The sequence below is a fragment of the Coccinella septempunctata genome, chromosome 7, assembly GCF_907165205.1.
Source record: "Coccinella septempunctata chromosome 7, icCocSept1.1, whole genome shotgun sequence".
NCBI lineage: Eukaryota > Metazoa > Arthropoda > Insecta > Coleoptera > Coccinellidae > Coccinella > Coccinella septempunctata.
The window spans coordinates 1,024,241-1,052,222 of record NC_058195.1 but is presented as its reverse complement, the minus strand read 5'-3'; the positions used below and the strand labels follow the sequence as shown (position 1 = coordinate 1,052,222).

At 42.8% G+C, this 27,982-nt stretch overlaps 3 protein-coding genes across 5 annotated transcripts; 2 read left to right on the top strand and 1 right to left on the bottom strand.

Moving 5' to 3' along the window:
* The first annotated feature begins 844 nt into the window (after positions 1-844).
* LOC123316637 (RNA-binding protein lark) lies at positions 845-6,677 on the top strand. 2 transcript variants are annotated; one of them, XM_044902818.1, is made up of 5 exons: positions 845-1,002; positions 1,572-1,931; positions 3,136-3,472; positions 4,985-5,349; positions 6,411-6,677. In XM_044902818.1, exons 2-5 carry the CDS (start codon positions 1,600-1,602, stop codon positions 6,457-6,459), a joined length of 1,083 nt encoding a protein of 360 aa, XP_044758753.1. In that variant the 5' UTR covers positions 845-1,002; positions 1,572-1,599; the 3' UTR covers positions 6,460-6,677. The 2 variants fall into 2 exon arrangements, with proteins under 2 accessions (XP_044758753.1, XP_044758754.1); XM_044902819.1 differs by having other exon boundaries at positions 846-1,002; positions 1,594-1,931.
* A 1,159-nt stretch (positions 6,678-7,836) lies between these two features.
* Positions 7,837-26,174, top strand: LOC123316404 (histone acetyltransferase KAT6B-like). Of its 2 annotated transcripts, none has more exons than XM_044902463.1 (10): positions 7,837-8,355; positions 9,575-9,870; positions 9,930-10,193; positions 13,261-13,465; positions 13,526-13,748; positions 14,710-16,253; positions 18,005-18,200; positions 18,257-18,687; positions 19,463-23,450; positions 23,509-26,174. In XM_044902463.1, the coding sequence occupies exons 2-10, from the start codon at positions 9,583-9,585 to the stop codon at positions 24,818-24,820; spliced, it is 8,451 nt and encodes a 2,816-aa protein (XP_044758398.1). In that variant the 5' UTR covers positions 7,837-8,355; positions 9,575-9,582; the 3' UTR covers positions 24,821-26,174. The 2 variants fall into 2 exon arrangements, with proteins under 2 accessions (XP_044758398.1, XP_044758400.1); XM_044902465.1 differs by having other exon boundaries at positions 7,839-8,355; positions 14,710-14,834.
* Positions 25,870-27,865, bottom strand: LOC123316408 (adenosine kinase-like). Its single transcript, XM_044902470.1, has 4 exons — positions 27,457-27,865; positions 26,895-27,372; positions 26,673-26,843; positions 25,870-26,621 (listed from the first exon to the last, which is right to left on the bottom strand). The coding sequence occupies exons 1-4, from the start codon at positions 27,474-27,476 to the stop codon at positions 26,256-26,258; spliced, it is 1,035 nt and encodes a 344-aa protein (XP_044758405.1). The 5' UTR covers positions 27,477-27,865; the 3' UTR covers positions 25,870-26,255.
* Positions 27,866-27,982: the final 117 nt, after the last annotated feature.

Below are 27,982 nucleotides of genomic sequence, written 5' to 3'. Positions count from 1 at the left end.
GCTGCTAGAAGCATGCATGTACTATATGAAAATTCAGGTTCTGTTAGAGATGGCATATCGAAAATTCAGGAAATTCAATCGAAAGGCTTATGGTATTGCAGTATGTTATGCAACACACCATCCTTATTTGAAATGTCTTTGGTTCCAGAAGCAGACACATTTTTCTATGCTCCTTGATCAAAGAGCAACAAGTTGGTATACCATAGAACAAATAAATTACCTTGATTGTGACCATAGAGATAAAGGAAATGTTTATAGTTGAAAATGAACAGTCCATAAACCATATATCTATGGATATATGCCATAAACGCTACCAATTTCTTACTTACTGGACGAAATTCAATTCATTTCTTACATCGTACAGGGTTTGATTAAGTAGGTAATTCTTTGGCTTGAAGGAATCGTTGACACGTTTGATTTTGGTCGAAATACAAACTATGGTGTCTTAACCCGCACAAGCTTTGGGTTTTTGTATATTACAAGAAAACCTATAACACTCATCACTGAATTAGTAAAGAATTCAGAAAACTTTCCATTTGAAACTAATGCATTTCTAATAATCACCGTTTGGCGTTTATTTTATTTAAGTTTTCGCCATCTATGTTGGCTCCCTGAAAGTTAGCGTGGAGAAATACTGAACGGAAGAATTCTATAATAAATTTGCGCCATCTATGTGGGTTCCCTGAAAGTTCGCGTGGAGAAATCCTGAACGGAAGAATTCTACAATAAATTTGCGCCATCTATATTGTCTTAAAGAAATGATAAACCGAATTTGCGCCATCTCTGCTACGATTTTCGAAACTACTTGGCGTAGTATTCGACGCAAACTCAGTCGGCTAATGAGAAATCGATGCACTGACAGACGCCATGTTCGGTGCTCGATTCCATCTACAAGGCCCATTCGCTTATCGGTTTTCTTGAGAGTAGTCACGACACTGGTTGGTACCGGTTGATATCCATTACTGTGTGTTATCGGAGTGGAGCATTTTAACTAAGTTTCAGGTGAGAACACTTTCTATTCTAGTTTTTTTTCAAGGGCTTCAAAATTTTCTGTACTTTTGCCTAAATTGTGATAGTTTATGTAGCTAAATTTTGTCGATGAATAAGAGTTTTTAGAACATTACTTCTAGCCTTGTATTTTATAGTAGACAATTTACTTTCGACCGCATTGTTAATTTTTGTGATTTATTTCCTCTGGATTCATTCTGAAATTGAAATTGGTTGACGTGAAGCGTCGAAAATGGCGGCCATTGGAACATGTTATCAATGATGAAACGCTTTCTATTCGAATTTTTGTAACATTCAAGTGAGAAATTAATATTTCGCCGCAATGTGGGTGCTTCTTGGGAAATAGTTGTGTAATCGATTGATAAAAGTCAAGATGGACGATTTGCATCATCGACCTTGCTTTCTTGCCGCGCGTCGCACACGATGAATCGATTTGCGTTATTTTTGCATCCGTCGATCCTCCATCTTGGCTTGTACGGCAAACGGCGCGCTTCGTTTGAAACAAAACCGAGCGGTCCGTGCCGAAAACTGAAGAAACGAAGATGCTTAACGTTAATTTTCAGGAATATTCCGGATATTTTTTAGATCAAAATGCCGGGTTTTAGCAGCGCGGGCACTTTTAAAATTTTCATCGGCAACCTCGACGAGAAAACGAGCGTGAACGATCTCCGTCCACTATTCGAGAAGTACGGGAAAGTGGTAGAATGCGACGTCGTCAAGAACTACGGATTCGTTCATATGGAGAACGAGAGCGAGGGACGCGAGGCCATTCAACAGCTAAATGGTCACATCCTCAACGGACAATCGATGAAATGCGAGGCTGCGAAGAACAGAAAGGCGCCACAAACGCCTACCACCAAGATTTTCGTTGGTAATTTGACTGATAACACGAAGGCACCGGAAATCAGGGAATTGTTCAAGAGGTATTGCCTACAATTATCAATAAAACGTTGTCCGAGGAACGTCTCATGCTCAAATTCTTTCAACGTAATCGCCAGTTTATAATAACTGACCATATTAATCATTTTCCTCTCTGGTTCATCATATTTCGTTATCAAGATTGTTTTAATGTTTAATTTCGACTGATATCCGTTTCAAACCTCTCATTTGCTATCGGTTTTTTATAACTTCAGTTTGTTATACATTCTGTGGTTTAGTCATAGAAATTTTTTTCTTATTCTTCGACACGATCAGTTTAGGAGCTTACCCTCCGGCTGGCGGTACGGTGTTCCCACTCAATGGAGCCCCCACTGCAGTGTCGTAAAGCATGGGCCCTTCAGAGGCCCAGTAAGTACATTCCTTGATCGTTCTGTAGTCCCTGGACTTTGACAGAAGGAAAAACCGTGCTAGCTACATAATTTTACTGCATTGAATATGTTCACACCTTTCTAATATTTGTCCTGGTCAGAGTTTCATTGTTCATTCATACAGTATTAAAATAATAAAGTATTTATCTACGTGATGTTCGAAAATGTTACTGACGTAGGCCGTGGAATTTAGAAGATCAATATTCTATGCTTGATCATCGTTATCTGTCATACTACAAACTGTCAAGTTGCAAAGATCTTTTGTATTTTTCTTGAAAAAGTTATTAAGCACTACGTTTAGACGTAGAACATCGAAATTCCATTGTTTTCAGTCGATTTTTGTGAAAGTGTTGCTAAAGTTCATTGATCAACTAGTCTGAGCTATATCCATATCTTTTATTTCGTTATTATCTGTATGAATCCACATGATTCACTCGATCAATATTTTTTAACGTTTGACATAGGCATGGATTCAACTGTTCTTTATGTTGGAACCTCCTTCTATGTCAAAAAGAATCATCAGGAGAATGATAGTCGCTTCATCTGTCATGTTTGAAGGGGTAGAAGTTTTCCTGGACACTTATTTATGTTCCATTTCTTTTTTTTTTTTTTTTTTCTTTGTCAAATTGAGGTCTAACAATCTGATAATTCTGAATAGGATTTTTTAACGATATGTGATGTCTTGAGCGACGAGCATGCTAACGTTCATCGGACGACGGTCGAATCAGTCGACGGTTCGCGAACCGCCGTACGTACACAAAAAGAAAAGAAAAACGGTAAATCTGCAATGTTTTTGTGCTCTCTCTCCACCCAAATCTAGGTTCGGAACGGTGGTCGAATGCGATATAGTCCGGAACTACGGTTTCGTTCATCTCGAATCATCCGGTGACGTGAACGAAGCCATCAAAGAGCTGAACGGGACGATGGTTGACGGTCAGCCGATGAAAGTGCAGATATCGACGAGCAGGGTACGACAAAGGCCTGGCATGGGCGATCCGGAACAATGCTATCGCTGCGGACGCGGCGGACACTGGAGCAAGGAGTGTCCCAAGGGAATCGGTCCGGATCGTTTCCGTGATAGGATGTTCGGCAGGGACCCATACCCTCCGCCGCCGCCTCCTCCCTTCCTTAGGGATCGCATGATGGGACGATTTGGGGTACCGACACTTTTTTATTTCATTCTCTATCTCTCTCTCTTAAGTCTCCTGTACTGTGTAGGGTCAGTCGACATCCGGAGGCTCGAGCACACATCTTACACGCGCCGAATCATCTCAATTTTACAATGCATCCACCCCTAACACTTTAGTTATTCGTAGAATACCAAATGTACAAAGTAATCATTTATAATGTTGCCACAATCTTCGACACGATCAGTTTAGGAGCTTACCCTCCGGCTGGCGGTACGGTGTTCCCATTCCATGGAGCCCCCACCGCAGTGTCGTAAAACATGGGCCCCTCAGAGGCCCAGTAAGTACATTCCTTGATCGTTCTGTAGTCCCTGGACAATGACAGAAGGAAAAACCGTGCTAGCTACATTTTCACACCCCCAATCTGACCAAGTATTATTTTTAATGTGGACACACTATAAATGATCACCCTGTACATCCGACACGATCAGTTTAGGAGCTTACCCTCCGGCTGGCGGTACGGTGTTCCCACTCAATGGAGCCCCCACTGCAGTGTCGTAAAGCATGGGCCCTTCAGAGGCCCAGTAAGTACATTCCTTGATCGTTCTGTAGTCTCTGGACTTTGACAGAAGGAAAAACCGTGCTAACTACATTTTCACACCTCCAATCTGACCCAGTGAAATTTTTAATGTGGCCACACTATAAATGATCACCCTGTACATCCGACACGATCAGTTTAGGAGCTTACCCTCCGGCTGGCGGTAAGGTGTTCCTATTTAATGGAGCCCCCACTGCAGTGTCGTAAAGTATGGGCCCCTCAGAGGCCCAGTAAGTACATTCCTTGATCGTTCTGTAGTCCCTGGACGATGACAGAAGGAAAAACCGTGCTAGCTACAGCTTCATGTGTTCAACCGAACTAAATACGAGTTGACTCAAAATTTTTACCCTTCTTTGGTTAACAAACCATCTTATTATAATATTTGAGGTTTACAATTTATAGCTTCAGGAGTTAAAACCTCAGGAGGCTGTGGAAGTCTTATTTATGTCGGTGAGATCTTAAAAACTGTGAGATTTTAAAATTCAGTGTTGTCAATTTTGAATACTATGAATTCTATTTCGGCTGTTACCAGATATTAACCGGCATCTAAACTTCCAATGCCTGCTTCGATGTCAATAATTCCTGAAGCTTTTAAATGTATTTGAAATCAACGCCCGATTTATACTCTAAAATAGCAAACTTAACATTTTCTACTCACTCTGAATCATCCAGCATCCTTGTCGTTGGTAACGCCAAATGAAATTTGTGCTTGAGCCTCCTGTTTACCGCAACATCTGAAAAAAATCATCGCATCTGATCATTTGGTCCAATCGACGAAATTTCATGCTGAAAACATTGTGAAGGTTCTACACTAACTTGTCACTGTTGTCAAACGAATTTTTTTCCAAATTTCAACCTATATCACGACGTGTTACTGCAGAACTTTCCCCCTTTCCAACCCTAAACCTCTTAAACACATTTTTAATATCTCTCTTCGATTTTAGGATGGGTACGACAGCTACTATGAGAGACGATTCGACGACTCCAGAGACATGTACGAGAGGCGTTACTCTGGTATGCCCCCGCGAGGCAGCGGATCGGAAATCAGGGGCAGGGGAGGAGACTTCCTGCCGCCCCCGATGCCCCCACGCAGGGAACCCCTACCACCCATGCCCTCCATCGGTCTCAGAGGTGGACCACCGTCCAGCAGCATGAGCGGAAGCATGAGAGAACCAGGTTTCACTAGCAGAAGCAACAGTGATTACGGTATATTCAGCAGGAGATCGCCACCGGTCAGCGCCACCCCCATGCCGAGAATGAGCAGCAGAATGTATGAAGATTTTAGCAGAGATTCTTTCGACGATAGGAGGTGGGTGTGATAGATTTGTCAACGATGATTTTAATTTTACCGAAGCATCACAGTCCCAGCTCCACATGACAGTTTACGTAGTCAGAGTGGCGTTTCTATACTGTGTAAATTAAAATTCTGCACTCGCTATATTTGTCAGCAATAACAATTGTTGATATAATACACTGTGTATAGACAATACCAACATTTCAAGGTAGTTACGTTGCAGTAAGCAACTTATGCTTATGACCCATAAGTTTCATTTCAGATAAATATTGGGCTTAGCACGATTCCTTTGTAAATCCTGTCACAGTCCCAGCTCCACATGACTGTATTCAAATGTCATAGTGACGTTTCAATACTGTGTAAATCAAAATTTTGTGCTCGCTATATTTGTCAGCAAGAAAATTGTTGATTTAATACACTGTACATAGACAGTTCTCGAACTTCCAACATGAAAAAGCCAAAATAACCCTTCTATTGTGGAATATTTCACAGTCCCAGCTCCACATGACTGTACTCAAATGTCATAGTGACGTTTCAATACTGTGTAAATCGAAATTTTGTCTTGATAGATTTGACGATAATCCAAATTGTTGTTATATTAGAAAAGACAAGGACAAATACGAAATACGACTTCTATCGTGAAATATTTCACAGTCCCAGCTCCACATGACTGTATCCGAATGTCATAGTGACGTTTCAATACTGTGTAAATCGAATTTTGTGCTCGCTATATTAGTCAACGAGAAAATTGTTGGCATAATACACTGTACATAGACAATTTTTGAACTTTCATACGAGAAATCTAAGTAAACTTTCATCGCTTATATTCTGATCACAAGTAACCTGACGATCCAGAGTTTTGTCATCCTATCACAGTCCCAGCTCCACATGACTGTATACAAATGTCATAGTGACGTTTCAATACTGTGTAAATCGAAATATTGTCTTGATAGATTTGACGATAATCTAAATTATTGTTATATTAGAAAAGACAAGGACAAATACGAAATGATACTACTAATTCCACTGTTCGTTGTACCTTCAAGTGAATTAATTCGATGTGTTCTTTTTTTCAGACCGAGTATGAGAGGACCGTCTCCTTCAAGAAGATACGCACCATACTAGGGATGACGATATTCATCCGACTAAATTGATTTTAAATCCTGAACAGATTTAATTCTTCCTTTATGTAAATGAACATTCAATGTTTGATTTATTTTGTATAAATATTTATAGTTTCTAGACTTAAGTTATAAGTTGTATTATTCTTTTGTATTCTGCTATAGATATAAGAGTTTTGCAGTAACGAAACGTACTGCTGTAATAAATAGACTTTTCTTTCATTTGTGCAGTTGGTAATTTGAATGAATGATGTGTGTGCAATGTGAAATGAACAAAATAAAGTTTTTATAAACCTATTATGGTATGATTCATCAAAATTTCTTTCTGCAATTTTCGTTACTTCATATTAAGGATGGTAAAGCTCATTTAATCAAAATAAAATACGAGTAGAAGCGCCAATATAGATTCGAGATGTTCATACAAAATGGAGAATATTTGCAAGAAAGCTCTTTAAGAGCCGTTGCCTTCTACCAACTTATGATTCTTATGAAATGTGATCAGTGTATTTCTAATACTGGATTGAATAAACCCACCACCAGTACCACCAAATTTACATACCTATTTTGTTTACCATACCTAAATTCACATTAATCTACCTCTTATAAAACAAATATATTCAGCATAGCGTCTAGTCCGCCATTTTAATCGAGATGCAATGTAATGCATAGAATAATGTCATTTCCCTAATAATTCGCAGTGCGGTCATTGAGGTGGATTAATGATGTGATCACAGCCTACTCCCCTCAAAATTAAGGCGCCAAGTGATACAACCAATGATATGGAAAATCTCATATTAATTTCACGGAATATCTACAGGTGTCGCCGCTATTCATTACATTGAGCAAATAAAATTAGAAATACTTCAAAATAAAGAAATCCTATTGACAGATGGCGATAATAATTACAAAGGAGAAGTAACAATCACAGAATGGGAAGTATTCTGTTTCACTTTTTATGTTTTTCATCTGTAGTCGAAAGGGCACAAAATTATAAACAAACTAGATGTCGCTACGTAAGTCGCTCAACATTCGTCTAAAAATAACACTATGAAATGAATATACACAGCATCAATTCAATAATAATAAATAAACAGTTTCTCCATAAAATACACCTTCTATGTATTCAGCTGAAATCAGAATAAAGTAAATTTCTAGTTGAACAGGACAAGTATTCGACCCCACAGATGCATGTTTCAACGCACCTTCATTCCCATTTAAAAATAATCGAAGAAACTAAGGTAAAAGCCTCGAGTTGATTAGCAGCTTGTCCCTCGTCTGATCAATTTCTGACAACCCCCTCACCCCTCCGACAACTCAACGGAAGTACGCAACAGAAATTGGACGTTTGCGGGCTACGAGGGGAAAAGGAACGCCTTTGCGCGCGCTACTTACTAGCCATTTTGTCACAACATTAACCTATTGTTGTGATGTGTCTATCTCGAATGAGTTATGTCTATTTCAATTTAAATACACAAGCACTCATATTGAAACGTTCTACGAATAAACAAAAGTGTGAACACAGAATACGAGGTGATCTGCAGTGTGAAAATTGAATAAACGACGCTACAAACGTCAAATTTATCGAATATTCGTTATGCTCTCCTTTCCTTACCGCCGGATGTTGACATGAATCAGTGATGGCTCTCGAATTTTGTGTCTTTCCAACTTTGTCGCATACTATCAGGTGTTGAAATCGACGAAATAGCATTTTATGGACTGAAATGTGATGTGTAAAGTGCAATTTGACGAATGAATCCTTTTGGGTGACTTTATAACAGTGCAGAATGTTGGTAGTTACTGTTCGGTACAGTCAAAATGGCCGTCGGATTTCGATGTTGTGTTCCGTGACGACAAAATTCAATGATTATTGTTGCTGACTAGGATATTCACAAGAAAAAAGGTAACTTTAGGCGTTGTTTCATCATTTGGAAACATTATTTATTGATATGTGACCTGAAATAGCCTGATTGCCTTCCAGAAATGTGGCATTTATTTCAGGCGGGATTTTTGGGATCGTCTAACCGCCGGACCCGGATAAGTACATTCCGATCAATTCGAAAAAATTATACAAACACACGGATGGATGAGAATTCAGTGAATTCTCTGTTCATGTTACCCCAAATATCCCAAGAACAATTTATTTGGATGACTCATAGTTATTTTTTTAATAATAAATAAAATTATTACCAACACCTGAAATCGATGGTGAATTACTATTAGTTCTTCAACATACCTGCACAATACTGAAGGAATTCTGAATAATAGGGAATATTGAATATTTGTCCGGCATTCTAATTTATTGCTAGATTTTGGCTCTTTCACGTTCTTATATCAAAAACTTTCTGCATTCTCTACATTTTCCTTAGATCAGGAAGTGTTATGATTGTTTACATAGAAATAAATCTGAGTACATTCTCATAATTCTATGAAAATTTCCATGATAATGCCAATATAATAATGATAAAATATTAATAAAAAGAAGAAATCCAGAACAACATTTGTTTCTATATATCGAATTAACCTCAAATTAGGATCAGGATATAAGAAAAACATAATTTAATTATTTCTCAAGTATTTGAAACCTACTTCATCAGATTTTTATAGGTGGAAGTTGTAGGTAAACAATGCTTGTGTACAAATAGTTTTTCATAAAAATCTGTCATCAGGCAATTTGAGTGTAAACAGGAGTCTCCCCTTTAGTGAGAGCCTCATTACATAATTTTGTGAATTAGGTGAAATACTATTCATTACTTCTCTATAACAAATTTTTTCATCTTGTCCCTGATTAACCAGATAACAAAAAATCAGAAATTCACGTAATCATTTCTTTTCTTGTACTAGTTCAAACCTAAGGCTGCTGTGAACTACTCATTTCATTTTAAAACACAAAAAATTACAGTACATATTTCAATTCCACAATGAATTGATTTGGAATCCACTTAATTTAACGATGACTGTAAATTTTTCTATTTTCTCCTCTCCATATAATAAATAAACTCAGAATTGAATATTTCATGTAGTTTTGGATTCACAAAAGAGATTCAATTCAATGATATGCATTTCCCTATTTAGTGGAACAAAGTAAAGATAATACCTCTAAATTTTTTGCCTTTTTTTAGAGAGCAACATGTCTGATCCAGAGGAAGTATCACAAGAGGTGTGGAATAGATGGATCCTGGATGCTATTGCTAAGATACGTTCTCAAAAGCAACGTCCCTCTGTGGAACGAATATGTCACGCTATAAGGCAGCACCACAACTACCACGAAGATGTGATCGGAGAGCATCTGGAGATTGCAGTCAGAAGTGGCACTATACTGAAGGTATTCAATAAAGGGCAGAGCTCTTACAAGGACCCAAATGGGATGCAGAGCACCAGAACGCTCAACATCGAGAACGGAGCAGATCTGACAAAGGTGAGAGGACTAGTTTTGACAAAACTTGGTATGAACGTAACAACGATTTTGCTTTCAAGGTGGTGGCTAAAGCTGTACGAGAGTTGGGAGAAAGGGAAGGTTCTTCACTCAAATCCATCGAAAGGTACCTCAGGCAGTCTCATACAGTGGTGGAGACTCCGGAACACGACCTGAAGACTTTCCTGAGGCTGGCAACGAAGAGAGCGGTTGCCAGGAATCTGATCATCCAAGATGGTAAATGTTTCAAGTACAACTGCAAGGTGAAACAGAGCCCCCAGGGTAAGAAGAGGAGGAATTTGGATGATGATGAGAATGTTCCGAAGGTAGGTTGAGAGAAAAAATGTTAAGATATATCCTCTTCGGCAACTAATTCGAGCAGTATAAGTTATTTTACATAATTCAATCAAGCCATCAGCGTGTGGGAGATGTAAGAGGGGAAAACGAGCTGATTTAGAGGTTGAGAAAAGTAAAATAATCAGGCTGTGTCAGGGTAACACTCAAAACCCTGGAGCCTGATCGAATGAGATCAAAAAAGCGCTGGAAAATTGAGATTTTTGACGTTTATCAAAAATCAAACATAAATGTAAACAAATCCACGATCACAGAATAAACTCTCGCCTGACGTTTCTTAGAAATATGTCAATTTGAAAAGTGAGGCGAGCACAGATGATAACAGGGGTGGGTAGTACCGATTCGACCCATAGAGCGAAGAATAGTTTTTCTGGCCTCGGTATTTATGAAATTCATTCCATTATTCCATTTTTAAGACAAATCGGTCTGGAATAAATAAGTGAATAAATAAATTGAGCCCACGGTGTATCAGATCAAATAGACCCATCGAAGCGTCCCCTCCAGTCGTGCTAACCGCGTCCTTAAACACCCGAAACTTTCAATTTGCGAGGATTAATTGGCCGAAAAACCACCTACGATAAAAAAGTGGTACCATTGTGCGAGCAGACATGGAACCATCGTCCAGATACCAATTACGTGTGCCGATACGAGCAAAAACAGGTTCGCGGTCGGTTTTGGGCGCATCGAAGGTTAGAGACACGTACGGCATTGTTGTGAACGGGACATTTGTCAAGCGAACCGGTCGATTGATGGGCGAGAACGTAAGGAACAATCAAAAGTTGAAGAATGAGCGCGTTTCATCGATGTAATCGGGAGATTGTGGCTTCTCTCGTAACTTCAGATCGAGATGTTTGTTATTGCTTGAAATGGGAATAGTTGAGGCATGATTTCGTTTATGATTTCTGAAAGTGAAAATCTGAACTGTGATTTTACGGCTTCAGAGTGAAAATTTAGCAAAAACCTTTCAGATGCCCAGATTTTTGATCTGAGGGGATACAAATTTGTTTTTATGCTTTAACTTCTATTCGGAACAGTTAAAAATATGTCAATTTATGTCGCGGATGATTTATTTTCCGTCTATATTTTGCGATTCATAACTGACCAAGTGGGGACTTTATTGTTTCCGTCATTGGCCAAGTATGCGCCTAGGTATGAAAGAATGTTACGGTATCGTTATTAATAGACTGTCCATAAGACATTCCGTTAATAATAGAACACAACTAGAAATAAATCTGCAATCGATTGAGACGATATTAAATGGCACGTCGAACGATCGTTGTGCAATTGTTTACTATTCGGATTTCCCGACGCTACTTTTCCTTCCGATTCGATAATCACTACGATAAATCAGGAGATCTAATTGAATGAATTTCATGAATACCGAGGCCAAAAAAAGCACTTTCGCTCTATGGGTGGAGTAGGTACTACCCATAGACATAGAGACATGGACTGTGCCTTCCCTTTATATCTATGCATGAAATACGGTCCAAAAAAGTGACAGAGAGAAAAACACGTCGGGAATGCAGTTGTCTTTTTCTAGAATTTTGATTGGTCTACACTCACCTCTATGTGAACAAAAAAGAGAAAGGTATGTCCCGACGAGCTTTTCTCTCTTTCTAATAAATAGCCAATTTCATGCTGGCATTGCTCAGTCCATGTCTCTATGTCTATGGTACTACCCACCCCTGTCTGTTCTAACCGCACTTTTGTGGGTACTGTCAAAATTACTCTGATTTGTTTACATTTGCGTTCGGTAAACGTCAAAAATCTCAATTTTCTATGTTTTTTCCGCGTTATTCTCTTTTCATATTGAATATGTTGTTCACAGGATTCGGATAGAGTAAAAAATTAAACGATGTTGAATCATAATCTATTCTTGGACGGACTTCGCATAAAAAGTAGTCTGTCTTATCCCCGATCGCCCATCTACTCATCACATCTAGACAAATTCCGTCGGTTCACTTCCGCGACAGAACAAGTTCGAACAAAAAAAAAAAAATTAAATTGATACATATTTAACAACCCAACGCCGTCCGACTAGAACCGGCGACAAAATCCACTTAACATTCAGCGCGGTCTGCTCGACAACTTTGAAAACGCGGCTTAACCACCGTAGCGAAGATTAATCATTGTGAATTTCTGTTCCAACGTACACACACACACGGTCATTCAATAAAGGCGGTATGTAAATTTCGAAAACGCAACAACCCGTAGGAACAGATCTTCAGATAACGATTTTATCCGATCGTTCAAGGGGGTTGGGTCTGGTGGGAAAGTCGACAGATGGCGCTGTGCGGGCGGGATACTTCATTAACAGAGAAAGAGAGGAGAAATCCCTATTATTTTCATTTCACGTTTACATTGTTGAAACGAAGCGACACCATGGAAAGATATGCATTTTCTTTGGTTTCTGATGATTAGGCTGACCCTTAGGTCAGTTTGAGTGGTTAGGTTAGGTTTTATTCTGACTCTCATTATAGGAATAAAGTGTGAAAATAATACCTTGAGAAATGAATGAATTATAAAAATTACGATGAAACACATCCAATGATTTTGCGAAAAATCAGGATGCGCTCAAAGAAAAGACTGTCAGCTGGCCCTATTGCAAACAGTGCCAGCTGGTTCGAAAGCCTGTGTACAACTTAAAGCAAGACAAGACAGAAATCACGTCTTTTCCGAGTTCTGCCTCTTCTGTGAGTGGATTTTTGGCTGGTGTGAAAGCCCCTAGAGAGCAGAAAGCAGCGGAGAACCGCCTCCGATCCCATTTTCCGCTAAGTGAAAGTTTTGGTTGGGGAAGGAAACGGTAACGTCTCCCTTTCTATTGCGTTATCAGTTTTTAAGTGTTTAACTTCACATTTAATTCAAAGTATCTTCCATCATTAGTTAGTACTTCTCCTAATCTGTCAAGTAAAAAATGATCCCTTCGATTTTGTGGCTAGCCTAGCCAAAAAACAAGTGATAAAATGGGGTAGGGGCTACTAATACGAGTTTTGGGGTTAGACCCATTTTCAATCCTAAATGCGCATCCGCCTGTTGCAGGGACCGACGTCGCTGCCGATCTGCTCGGAATGCCTGGGCACCGAAGCCAAAAACAAGAACGGCGTCGCCGAAAAGCTGAGCTCTTGCGAGGGATGCGGCTCGCTCGTCCATCTGACGTGCACCACGGCAGGTCCGGAGCTGGCCGCGCTCATCTCGAAAGGGGGACGTTGGTTTTGCGAGGAGTGCAAGACCTGCGACGGATGCGGTAAGGGTGTCGACTCTAGATCGAAACAATTCCCGTATCTATATCTAACTTTTCCACCAGGTAACACCGGCGTATCGACGTGTCTCCTCTGCTGTTGCGGCTGCGAGCGGAAGTACCACATGGACTGTCTGGATCCGCCCGCCGAGAAGAAGCCCAAGTGTCCTTGGAGGTGCAGGCATTGCCTGGAGCATCACGATAACGGCAGGACGAGGCCGGAGATCGCCAACAACGGAAAGAGAAGGTTGGATAAGGTCAGAGAGAAGAATAAGGAGAAGAAACAGAAGTAAGTTGTTGTGTGTAGAAGTAATTCGTTGTATTCGAACGTTTTAGGCATAATAATTGCTGTTGCCTGAGTTGATGGATTAATTTGAATATGAAAATATTCCAGTATGCCTTCTAGTATTTTTCAGAAGGGTTAAAATGTTTGGTTCACTATTATTTTGTCGACATATGTAATTGCAGCATCGAATTCCAAATTAGCCGAAATTCAAAAGTCTTTTTTGCCTGAAACATTGGTCGTCCTACAGCATAAGGGCTGTTTTTTGTAGTATCTACAGTATTAAGGCTGTTTTTGTTAGTAGCTAATAGCATCAGGACTGTCTTTGGCAGTACTCGACAGTGTAAGGGCTGTTTCTGGTAGTACCTAACAGCATTAGGTCTGTTCTTGGTACTACCTACAGTGTTAAGGCAGATTTTTGTAGTACCTAGTAGTGTAACGTCTATTTTTGGTAGTACCTACAGTATTAAAGCTGTTTTTGTTAGTAGCTAATAGCTAATAACTGTTTTTGGTAGTACCTACAGTATTAAGGCAGATTTTGGTAATAACCAACATTGTTGGGGCTGTTTTTGGTAGTACCTAACAGCATTAGGGCTGTTCTTGGTAGTACCTACAGTATTAAGGCAGATTTTGGTAGTAACCAACATTGTTGGGGCTGTTTTTGGTAGTACCTTACAGCATTAGGGCTGTTCTTGGTAGTACCTACAGTATTAAGGCAGATTTTGGTAGTAACCAACATTGTTGGGGCTGTTTTTGGTAGTACCTAACAGCATTAGGGCTGTTCTTGGTAGTACCTACAGTATTAAGGCAGATTTTTGTAGTACCTAAGTGTAACGGCTGTTTTTGGTAGTACCTAACAGCGTTAGGGCTATTTTTGGTATGTATCGAATTCGTAAAGTTTTTTTTTCTCATGGCTCTTCGCCTTTTGCAGCCGCTCCATACCACATCTTCATTTTCTTTCTTGCAGGTTCGCCGGCACAGGGGCGCAGACGCCCAAAGGCGCGCAGCGCAAAACGACGAGGGATACGGATCGCACGTCGCAACCATCCCTATCGAGCGACGACAGCGACGACAACAACAGCGATTACGAGGGTACGATGTCCAAACCAACCACCACCACCACATATCACCCTCAACAGCCCCCCGCGCAACCGCCATCCCATCACGCTCCCACCAAACTCCCAACCCCCGCGATAGAAACCGCCACAGATCGCCTAGACACCTCCGACCGCATGTCCAAGGAGAAACAGAAGTTCTTCCGGCTGTCGGCCTTCAACGCCGACAAAAAAAAGAACGATAAACAGAAGGTGCAGAGTAAAACGAGCGAGGAAACTAAGAAAAATTGCAAACAGAACGTAGACAATAACGGCGTCGGTAGAAGGAACAACAACAACGCTAAAGAAAGCGTACAAAATAAGGTCGCAACGCAACAAACCACGAAGAATAACAACAAAAAAGAGTTTACGGATGATAATAATAAACAGATAGAAACGAAAAATTGCAGGAGAACTCAGAGGCACGTCGGTAACGACAAGGCCAAATTGTGTCCGGTGTTGGACAGGATCGATCTGACGAAAAAGACGAAAAACGTCTACGACCTATCGGAATCTAGCACGGACGAGGATAAGACGAAAGACGACAGTTCGTCGTCCAGTAGTTCCGAGTGCAGCAGTTCCAGTTCAAGCGACGACGACGATTCGTCGTCGGCCAGCGATTCGTCCGAAGACGAAGATAAAAAGAGCCAGACTAGCGGCATCAAGTTGCCCTCGATGTTCAGCAGCAGGACCGGGGAGAAGACGGAAACCTTCGGCAGTATCTGCGGCATAAACGTGGACAAGGACGAACCGTGGGGTTTCGCCGCCGCCGCCGCCGCCAAATTGAAAGACAAGATCGAAACGCCCTTCGGGAAATCCAAGGAGGCCGTCTCGGAGGTTAAGAAAGTCGTCGCGGAAAAAACGACGCAGAACAACGGAAACGCGGACAAGGGTAAGGGTCTCGGGCAACTCAAGGGACTCTTCGACGGGTTATCGCATCTATTCGCCGCTCCCAGCGAGTCTAGGGCCAGTAGATCGACGCCCAACTACAATCCGACCAGGCGTAGGCCGAGGGAGGAGGACCAGCTCAAACCCGAAACCAGGGCCGCCTCCAGACCGGAACCCACCCGTAGATCGATCCAGGAAGAACCTCAGAAAACGTCCGTCAGATCGAGACACATAGACAAGGCCTGCTGCGAGATCGAAGAGATCAAGTCGAAAAAACAGATGACGCCGTCTAACCTGGTCAAGACGGCCGTGAACTGCAAGAGGTTAGAGTCCGAAAAGAGGACGAGGCCGGTCAAGACGCTCGAGGAGTCGGACGGTGCGGTCGGACAGGGATCTGCTACTGCGGCGGCGCTCAAAAAATCGTCGGAGACCTCCGCTAGCCAGTGTGGAATCGCAGGGCGTTCCAAAAAGCGGGACACGGCAAGCCATATCAGCTACCAGTTAACCCAGATCGGCAACAATCAGACGGGTAAGATCGGTTTCACCTACCCTAAAAAGTCACTGCCGCAAAAAAAAAGAAAACACTGTATTGTCCCCGTATCCCGTCACCCGATCCCCTCTCTCCCCTCTCGGTTGTTGGGATGTGTTAACCTGAACGGTGTCGTAAGTTTGGATGGACTCTTTAGTGCGGGGGGGATGTACTAACGTGCGTTCGAGGACGTTTTTCGTCGGGTAGGCCGTGGAATCTTGACGGATGACGTTTAAAACGTCAAAATAACATGACGTTGACGTAAAACGTCAAGTGTCAAGATTTCTTGCCTGTTCGAGGACGGACGTTTTCGAAGCCCTTCAGATTGAGGTTATGTAGTTGTAGATTTTCGCAGGTCAGCTTGGTGGTGATACTGGTTCGAAATTTTTACTTTAATTGCTTGTATTGTTGTGAAGTAATATGATCCTATATACTAAAAAAGGGTAATGTGACGAAAGCATCGGAGGCTGTCAAATAGACGTCAAAATATTTGTCGGAAAGATACGTTGGGAGAACCTGAGAATCCGGACGTGAAAAAGAATCGACTTGGAATGTTTTGGATGTGTTTAGGAAAGACATTGAGCGGCACAACGATATTTCTATCCTCGCTTCTCGATCTGCAATAACCGAAAATTTTGACTCAACAATAAACGAAATTATTTAAAAAAAATTTGAGGAAAATGAGCTACAAATGAACAAAAATATCCGAAATTTCACTTGTCAACAGAAGAAACCATAGAATATCCGGTATTCTGCTAACTTCACGTTATACTACTAACGCCGAACGTAGTTTCGTGTAGGACGTGAAGATAGCTCGAGAACGGAAAAGACATGGGCGTAACATTCGGCTGGCCTTTCACGATTCAAGATAACCAGTGACGTGTCGTTTTCCCATCTTTCAAAGTTGTTTTTTTTTTCGATTCTAATGGATTTGATGGAGTTTTTTCGGTGGAACTAAACAAGGATCGCACGATAGTCATAAATCTACGGGCATAGTTAAAGGGTACATTCGACGGTTTTTTTTTAATCGGTTTTACAAAATTTATGCAGTGAAACTGAAAACAAGTAGTAATTTTCCATATTTGAATTAAAATATGAGGAACTCCTCTGATGAAAAATCAAATATAAATTGAAAGCAATCAAACGAGTGAATTAAGAAGCCTACTTACTCTTGGATTCGTTATTCAAAATTGAGTTAGACCGACTTGGTGAGGTTCAGGTTATGGCATTGTTGGCAACCCTTGATACTAGTCCATCATCCCTGTAGTGCTCCCCCACCCGCCCATTTATTAACCTTGCATGAATCTCATAGATGTAGTGAGCTTGCTTGATATTAACAATCATTCGCACAACTTGAGGATCTATTTGATCAAAAAAAAAAATGAGATGAAGGGTCTGGTATTATCCGTCTGATTGTTTGCAGCATACCTGTGGATGAAATAAATCAATCACTGTTAGATCTTTGCTAGCGAACGAAATTACTAACATCAGCTGCATGTGCCTCTTTTTAGGGAAGTTTTTTACTTTGATCGAAATGTTTTATTACTTTTATTTTCAATGGTCTGTGTGAGAACTGTCACTACACATTATTAAAACCGCTACTGGAGGTCTTCACAAAGCTATTCAGGGTGATGTTCATTCCCGTCCAATCCCTCTATCCCCAAACTGAGAGAATAATTCGATGGCTTGAAAAAATGAGATGAAGCCATTGGTTATTTTCCGCATCAACGGTTTTATTCCTATTGTTGCAGAGGACAGACCGCCGCCACTGCCACCGGGAGTCAATCAGAAGGACGTGGATCTGTTCAAGGAGGCCCGAGAGAAGGCCAATAAGATAACGGTTATCAACGAGGAAAATAATCCTCTGGCTTCGCCTTCAATGGCCATGGTAACGCAAGGAAGGTGTCCCGCGGCCATCGAGTTCGGAAAATACGAAATAAGTACCTGGTAAGTCCAGAAAAAGCCTCATTGGCTTGAGGTAAGCTAATTCTTATTTATCGCAGGTATTCGAGTCCGTTCCCCCAGGAATACGCCCGTCTGCCCAAACTGTTCCTCTGCGAGTTCTGCCTGAAGTACACGAAGAGCAAAGCGGTCTTGGAACGGCACCAGGACAAGTGCACCTGGAGGCATCCGCCGGGCACCGAGATCTACCGCTGCTTGGACCTGTCGGTTTTCGAGGTGGACGGCAACGTGAACAAAATATACTGTCAGAACCTCTGCCTGTTGGCCAAACTGTTCCTCGACCACAAGACCCTCTACTACGACGTGGAACCGTTCCTGTTCTACGTGCTGACCAAGAACGACAAGAAGGGGTGTCATCTCGTCGGTTACTTTTCGAAGGAGAAGCACTGTCAGCAGAAGTACAACGTCTCCTGCATCATGACGATGCCGCAGTTCCAGAGGCAAGGCTTCGGCAGGTTCCTGATCGAATTCAGTGAGTATTGTTGAACGAAGCGCCCCTTGTAGATCTGAATGTGATGCATATTTTAAAAGGGCAACTCTTCTAGTAAGGAATCTGAGAATTTCATCCATTTCGGCAGAACCGTTCGGTCTTGAGGAGGTTTCAACTGATCTTTTTGGGAATTTTTCGATGGTCAACTCGCGAGTAGTTTTTCTTCCAGGAAAATTATCGTAGATCGAAATGTGATACATATTCTGAAAGGGCAACTCTTCTAGTAAGGAATCCGAGAATTTCATCCATTTTGGCAGAACCGTTCAGTCTTGAGGAAGTTTCAACTGATCTTTTTGGGAATTTTTCGATGGTCAACTTGCGAGTAGTTTTTCTTACTGGAAAATTATCGTAGATCGAAATGTGATACATATTCTGAAAGGCCAACTCGTCTAGTAAAGAATCTGAGAATTTCATTCATTTTGGCAGAACCGTTCGGTCTTAAGGAAGTTTCAACTGATCTTTTTGGGAATTTTTCGATGGTCAACTTGCGAGTAGTTTTTCTTCCAGGAAAATTATCGTAGATCGAAATGTGATACATATTCTGAAAGGCCAACTCTTCTAGTTAAAAATATGAGAATTTCATCCATTTTGGCAGAACCGTTCGGTCTTGAGGAAGTTTCAACTGATCTTTTTGGGAATTTTTCGATGGTCAACTTGCGAGTAATGTTTCTTCCAAGGAAATTATCGCAGATCTAAATGTGATACATATTCTGAAAGAGCAACTCTTCTAGTATTAATTCGCTCAATTCCTTTTCAGGTTACCTATTGTCGAAAGAAGAGGGACAACCCGGCACCCCCGAGAAACCCCTCTCCGATCTGGGTCGGGTGTCCTATCACGCCTACTGGAAATCGGTGGTGCTCGAGTATCTGGATAAGCACAGGGACGCCAAGCTGAAACTCACCGACATCAGCAGGGAATCGGGCATGTACTGTCACGACGTGGCCACCGCCTTGCAACTCCTCGGATTCGTCAGACCCGAGCCGACGGACAAGGGCGTCGAAGTAGTCGTGAACGTCGATTGGAAGAAGGTGGACGCGCACGCCGAACGCGTCCGAAACAGCAAGACGAGGATATTCATCGACCCCGAATGCCTGAGATGGACGCCGCTGGTGACGAACGCGGTGAACCCCTTCAGGGACGACAAATCGGACACGGAGAGGGATAACAGCGTGCAAGAAACGGCCGACATAATCGTGCCCCAGCCGGAAAAGATCATATTGGAGACGCCGGGCGTCAAACTGAAGAGGGGCAAGAAGAGGAAGATGTCGTACGCGCCCAAAACGCCCAAGGCGCCGAAACCGGACCCCAGACCGCCGGCGGCCGCCGCTGCGGCTGAAAAAACGCCCGAGGAAGAGATCGAACTGACCTCGTCCGGGAGGAAGAGGACGAGACCTCTCAAATATAACGAGACCACGTACGCGGACGTCAAGAGGGAGAACAAGAGGAGGAGGAACGACTCGTCGGCCACCGAGAAAGACTTGGAAGACGTCAGGAAGAGGTGCAAAACGGAAATTCCGTCCAGAACTCCGAAACGCAACACGATGAACAGCAACGCTGCTGCGGTTTTGGAGGAAACGCCCAAGACCGCGGACGAAGTCGTATCGACGGGCGGTCGAAGAAGAAGAGGCGCTTTACAGGTAAAGGAGAAACCGGTCGGAGAGAGATGGTCGCAAAGGAGGGCCAAGAAGTTAGAATTAGAAGAAAAGGCCAAGGTGGAGAGTCAGTCCGAGAAAACGGAGGAAGAAACCGTAGAAGCACCCGAAGAACCGACCCAAAACAATGAAGAGAAGGAAGAAGATGAATTGGAAGTTGACGATAAACCCAAAGAAGAAGAAGAACTTTCAACGTCAACGCCACAAGTGAAGAAAATGAGAAAGATGAAGAAGAAACGCGGCTGGGTCAAGGGAAGACCGCGCGGTATCAACAACACGACGACGACGAAACAGCTCACCTTGCCGGAAATGATGCTTGCCAAACAGAAAGAGAGCGAGAGCGAATCTTTGATATCGGAAAAATCCGACGAAGAAGAAGTCGCGCCCAAGGAGAAACCGACGTCCGAAAAACAAATCGCCACGCCTGAAAAGGTGGAAACTGTTAGGTCGAAACCGTCCAAGGAGAAGAGGAAGAGCACGCCTAGGATATCGACCGAGGAGGATTCTAGCGCGGAGGCCGACGACGAGATGGAAAAAGACGAATTGCCGCCCAAGGAAACCTTATCGCCTGCCACGAAATACAAACTGAATAAATTGAGTCCGACCAAAGATAAAGAACTAAGATCGCCGGTCAAGAGGGAATCACCCACAACTGCCAAAGAAGAAACCGTCGATTCGATCCCAGCTGAAACTAAAGTTAAAACCAAGTCGCCCGTATATTCCACCACTTCGGAATCGGAAACCGAGATAGACGGTCAAAAGATCAAGACGATATCCCATAAAGAAATCATGATGGACATCGTCAAACAATCTCCATCCGTTGCATCGTCCGCGGTCGCGCAACAAGCCAAAGAAGAAGTCAAAACGTCCCCGGTTCCGATCAAAAACGAAGAACAAACTGAAAAAGTCGAGGTTGAAAATAAACAAAAAGAAGTAGAAGTCGAAGCGGAAACGAAATCGGACGTTATGGAAATCGAGAAGAAGGAGTGCAAAGTCGACGAAACAGTACCTGAAGAAGCGAACGAGAACGCGTCGACGCAACCGGTGGACATGGAGATCGAGCCGTGCTCGTCGAAGGAAACAAGTCCCGAACAGTCGGTCTTGGAAAACGCCTCGACGAAACAACCTGAAGAAAAACCCGAAGAAGTGAAAAGTACGGATGCAAATCCTCCTGTCGTTGTGATCGAAGATGATTTACCAACACCTCCGCCTCAGTCGCAACCTACGGCACCGCCAGTGCAGCAGGTTCAATCCCCGATGCCACAACAGTTACCGCCGCAGATTACACAAACGCAACAGGCGAACCAACCGCAACCGCAGTCGACGCAACCCACGAACCAATCGCCGCAACCAATTGCGCATCAAACGCCGGTACAAGTTCCGCAACCTCCAGCGCAGCATAATCAACCGCAAGCGGCACAAGCCCAACAACCCATTCCTCAGTTTTCACAACCGGCGATGCCGCCAGTCCTCGTTCAACAGCAACAAAAACAGCAGCAGTTCGCGCCGCAACAGACGCAACCTCTAGTTTCGCAACATATTCCTCAAGTTCAAAAGATCGAAGAGAGGCCTCCTGTCGAGAAGAGAGTCCAGGACGAAAGAGAAAAACAGAGAACCGAAACCGTCCCTCCGAAAGTGGACACGTCGAAAAACAAGAACGAACCTTCTTACTTCAATGCTCCAATGCATCAACCGCAACATATGGCCTTCGGTCAACCGGAACACCCCCATTCTGTCGCGCCCATCATGACTTCTAGCGCTACGCACGCGTCGACGCCCATCAATCCGGTAATATCTCAGCCGTTGCTTCCAGTGTCTCTTCCGCCCGTCCCGATGTCTTCGCAGGCGGAGACCTATCATCAGATGAAAGAACCTACCGTTCAAAACAAGCCGGAAAAATCTCACCCTCAGCCTAAACCGACGGAAAAAGATAACTCGAGGGAAATGAAAGAAGCCTACCAACATAGGCAACCAGTCGAACATCACCACGTTCACCAGGACAGTAGGCAACAGACGGAACAGCAAAAATACCAGTCGTCTTCCGCTAGACCCAGAGAAGAGCCTCAGAAGTCCCGACAGGAGGCTGCGCACAAGTCCAAGAGGGACGAGGAGAAGAGACACCACGCCAAATCTCACGAAGATAAGTCGGCGTACGACAAAACGAAGATGCAGTTGGAGCAGGAGAATCTCCTGGCCACTCAATACGCCCAGTTCAACCAGTGGCAGTGGGAAAGGCTGGCCTGGGAGAAAGGCTATCCTATCACCGGCTACCAGAGTTATCCGATGTCTTTACAGTTCCCCCATTTGGACATGTTATCGACGGCTACCGCCACCCCCAACACCAAACAGCAAGCGCCGGAAAAGGACAAATCTAAAACGCACAGACACGAATCGAAACACTCCCAACAGAGCGGTAGCGGCGCGAGCGGCAGGAATAAAGATAGAGAAAGAGACAAACAATATCCAAGAAAAGAGGATAAAAACAAGAAATCCGACCAGGAGCAGAACCGCCATCATACGGACCAAAGATTAGACCACCATACCGCCGTGGGAACGCACCAGTCCAAAACGATGTCTTCCGAGAAGAACAAGGGTAAACAGGACAGGGAGGATCCCAAGAACGACGCGGCGGACGCCCATTCGTCCACGAAACACACCCCGCCCATCCCGAACGCCCCGGAGATCCCGTCGATGGGCGTATACACCCCCGATTCGACCACCAATTCCGTGCACAGTCTCCATTACGGCCAGTGCGATCTGGACGTCGCGCAGTTGAACCTGGAATCGCCGGCCTCGATATCCAGCGATATGGCGTCGCAGAATTCGGTAGAACCCATAAGGCCGCCGTCGGAACTCACTGTGGCGCATCAGCAGCAGCAACAACAGCAGCAGCAGCAGCAACAACAGCAGCAGCAGCAGCACGCCCCGCACAACTACGACTGCGCCGTTCAGCATAACATCCAGCAGGGCAACATGCAGGTGCAGCAGGCCAGCATACCGGCCTCCAGTCCGAACATGGGCAGCGGGATGCAGATGCCGCAGCAGCAGCAGACCTCGAACAAGAGGAGCGGGGTCCAACAGCAGAGAAATAGGTAAGGATTGTTATGACTCTGGGTTAAACAGCCACTAGATGATTTTTTCTATTTGCAGATCTAGCACTCCCTCGAAGCAGCACATGAGAGCCACCCCGCCGAGCGCCTCGCAACAACAGCACGCGGGAAGCTCCGCCATACAGCAGAATCGACAGAGGGCGACACCTCCGAACTCGCAACAACAGCAGCACTCTGCGATGCAGCAGCAGGCCAGCCCGTCGGCGCAGAATCAGTCGTTGCAGAGTTCCATGCAACAGCAGAACGCCTCCCAGCAGTTGTCGCACGCGTCGCTCCACCACCAGGTGATGCATCAGGGTTACGGCCATCATCCGCAGCTCAGCGCGTCGCCGATGCACCAGCATCCTCATCATCACTCGGTGATATCCCAGTCGAATTACATACCGGCCAGTAGCAGTCATCAGTTTCCGTCGCAGAGCAGTACGAACACTTACGTCAACGTGCCAATGACCACAGTCATACAACACCACCGGATGAACCCGCAACAGACGGCGATAAGTGCTTTGGCGGGTCTGGGAGGCACCCACCAGAAGTTGTCCGGTTCCCCGGCTTGCGCCGTTACGACAGGTGCCAACTTCTTCATACAGACCAACAGCCACGGCCACGTTCACACCCCCGGTCCCATACCAACCCCGACCCCCACGGCGTCGATACAAGGAAATTCCGGTCAAGGGGGAGGAGGTTCCGGCAACTCGAGTTGCAGCCTGGCCAAGCTCCAACAGCTCACCAACGGCCTCGACATGATCCCTCCGTCTTGCAACACCATGACCCCGCCGCCCACGGCCATGACCCTGACGCCCCCTCCCACCCATCACTCCATGACCCCGCCCCCCAGTCATCAGATGATACAGAATCAACACGTGAGAAACCTGTCCACCTCGCCGTCCGCCCTACCTCCGAACCTCCAGCAGCAGGTGTTGGGCTACCACAAGTACTACCAGACGAACATGAACTCGAACCAGTTGGGCGGCGCGGTCACGCCCCCTATCGGTCAGAACCTGGCCCGGTCGGGCAGGAACTCTTCGAACGTGGTGCAGCACATGCAGACGCCCGCTAGTCGCGTGTCGCCCAACGTCACTCTGAACACCAACATGATGTACAACTCCCTGAACAATTACCGCATGGCGGCGCAGCAGGCGCCAGGGACAGTGACGGGCTACATAACGAACACGGCGGCCGGTTTCATCAGCAATCCGCAGATACCGATGCAGATGGGCGTGATGAACATGGCGCAGACGCAGTATCAGGATCCCGCGGCTATACAGAGGGCCGCGCAACAGAACACCATGTATACCTACGGTTACATCAACGGCGGTCTGATGTCCCAGTTGAACGGTACGATGAGACGATAAACTTCGGCGTGAGACAGGGTGTTCAACCAGGGGTGCCCATTAGGAGTTTACATAAAAAAATATATATGTAAGTGATTTGTTTTAGTGAGAAAGTAGGCCGATAAACCTTTTTGAAATGTTTCATGATGAATCCTTGCATCTGTCTAATGTTTTCGTACAAAATTTCAAACAGGTCCGGTAAACTTCTATTGGGCATTCCGGTGGGAGCACACCGTGTAGATGATGGAATTGTAGAAAAATATTATTTGTACACATTATCGGATTGTGTGAACATAAGTAGCAAAGGTGATTGCACCAATTTAAAGGACATCATTGATTTTGAAATAAAGATTGATATTTGCTCGTGTTCACCGATCTACGAAACCACTGTAAATAAAACGAATTAAAGCTCAAAAGACAAACGTATTGTTAGAATTATATTAAACCCTAATCATTCATGTATATAAAATACTCTCTTGAACTTTAATTCGATACTGTACATTTTTCAAAAGCCGGTTTCATTTTTTCGGTTGAATCGTTTATGAAATTTGTATTGCGGACAAATCATATTTGGGACGTGGGAGACTTGTCCTGACATAGTTTACCCCGAACCAATGATAATATTTGGCATTTATAACGATGAACTGATCGATGAAATTCTTGTAAATAGGTATTTTGCTTTAGTCTTTTTTATAATTGGTACGATTCAGATTTGAACAGCGTCGACTCGAATGTGAGCTTAGTTGAAGTGAAAATTTGCCTTATCGATGTTAATCCACATTGTATGTATTGGAAAAATAGTTACGTTTAAACGAAACGGCTGTGCAAGCTTTTTTGTACATATTTTGGACGTTAGATACGTTGATTTCAGTGATGCACTATGAGATTTGTTGATTATATCCAGGTTACCTGGTTGAACTTGTTTTTCTTTTGTATCTGGATTCGGATTGGTTCCGTAGCATTATTGTAACTCGTTTCGAAGATGTTTAGATTTTAGTAAGTTACAAAAGGATGATATGAATGTAATCGGGAATCCACGTTTGTATGATATACTTTTAGCATATACCTACTTTTCAGAGTGAAAGTATTTATTTATTTGATACACATTGTAAATATTTGTGAATAGTTATTAAAAAGAACTTATATAAAATATAGGGACAAGGTTTTATCCATTATAGTTGAGATTTTTCTATTATCTATGTTCCAGCAAATTTGTTTTTTTATTAATTTTTGAGGTAACAAAGGACAAATTGAAGACTAGTTCTTAATTTGTTTGTTTTGTATAATAGCACTTTAGATTTGTTAGAATGTTTTGTTTACCTCAGTTCTTTGTATATCACCAATCCACACAATATAAAAGATGTTAGTTTTCAAACTGTTGTCTTCATTTTCATAACCTCCCACAATTAACTAATCACTTCCATAGACTAATAATGAACTTATTATTAATCTATGATCACTTCACATATTTCCATTTGTCATCAAAATTACATCCTATATGTTGTAAACTTACACTAGCAGCCCATAATCCACACTTAATGCATTCCTCTATGCTTCTTCCCGTTATCAATTGGGATAAAAATCCACCAACAAAGGCATCCCCTGCCCCATTCGTATCTATGATTTTCTCCTGGCAAACTAAAACTACAGGAAACTCTTTCACTTCATTTCCAATTGCATAGACGATGGGTTTTTCAGTCCTCGTAATGATGCAGATTCTTTTTGTTTCCTTATTTCTCTTGGGTAAATTAGATATATCTAAGCATATAGCTTTGAAATCTTTACTTTTCAAGTTGAGAGCAGCAGCAAATGCAATAGCTTCCTGAAAATTGTAATAAGCAAAATGGTATATTTTCAGAATACCTGGACTTACAAATTCGTTCCCAAAAATTATATCGATATATGGAAAAACCTCCATAAACTCCTTGGTATAACGTTTACAAATATACTCTGCCGATAAGTTCATAATGAATTTCTTTTTGTTTTCCTCGGAATGAATCGCAACTTGTAAGGTAAAATCGAAATTCATTGGTAAGGAGAAGCCCTGAAATTTCAAACATTATTGTTTTTCGGGTGAGTCTCAGTGGTTCACTACCATGATGTAAAAAAACTGTGCTCTTTCTACACACGGCCAACTTTTTTTGACATGTTCCTCAGAGTAATAATTTGATGTTCCTATTCTTGTCACCAAAGTTCTGTGTGTGCCGGTTATCAAAACTGCACAAGAGCTGGTGGATTTCGACTCCAACTTTTCAAACCTTACATCTATTCCTACTTTTTGAGCCTCTTTCTCTACTATTTCCGCATATTCATCATCGCCAACGCATCCTATAAACGTGGCTACCTTTGGTTTTTCTATAATCCATTGTGTTACATATAGGGCGTTATGGATGCACCCTCCGACTAGGCATATTGGGTTATAATTTTCTATAAGGTCTCTGAATAAAGGATCATGGCTTTCTGTGGCTGCTATCGTTTTGTTCTTTTTCAGGTTGTATTTTCTCAAAAAATCCTCATCGACATTCGCTAAGAGATCTAGGAGCGGATGACCAATCCCAAGGAGCGTATTCTCCCTAAAAAATGTTTGTCATTCATTGAAAAACAGTGATAACACATTTGTCAGATCATTTTTATGAATAAACGATGAAAATACTTACTGCAAAGCGTTGTAATTCATAATTGAGATAGAAAGAAGCTGTTCGCATCGATAAGGAGCCTTGATTATTATTATCCGTCGATAACCAGTGATCGTTCAGGTCAAGAAGGAATTATTTCAACAAATTATTATCGAGTATGCCTTTCCAAAACTTTTGAATGAATAGCGCCTGTCTCTATATATGTTGAAAATCAACTAAAACTAGTGTTTACAGTTGACAAACATATAGGTTGGTTTTTCAAATCAATGAAATGTCATCGTAAAATCATAAATTGGGCATATAAACTAGATGAATAATTCTTGATACGAAAGCCAGTGACAAGTACTTATCACCACGATATAATGCCCATTTTAACATATGTACATACTTTCTTACCCAAACTAAAGTCACCAACCATTTTTTAAAATCATGACATGCGCCGTACGTTTGTTTGGTATTTCTATGGCACATTGAATCACTACAGGAAAAATTTTATCCAACAACACAATATCAGGAAATTCGGAAAAAATGTCCAATTTTTATTTGG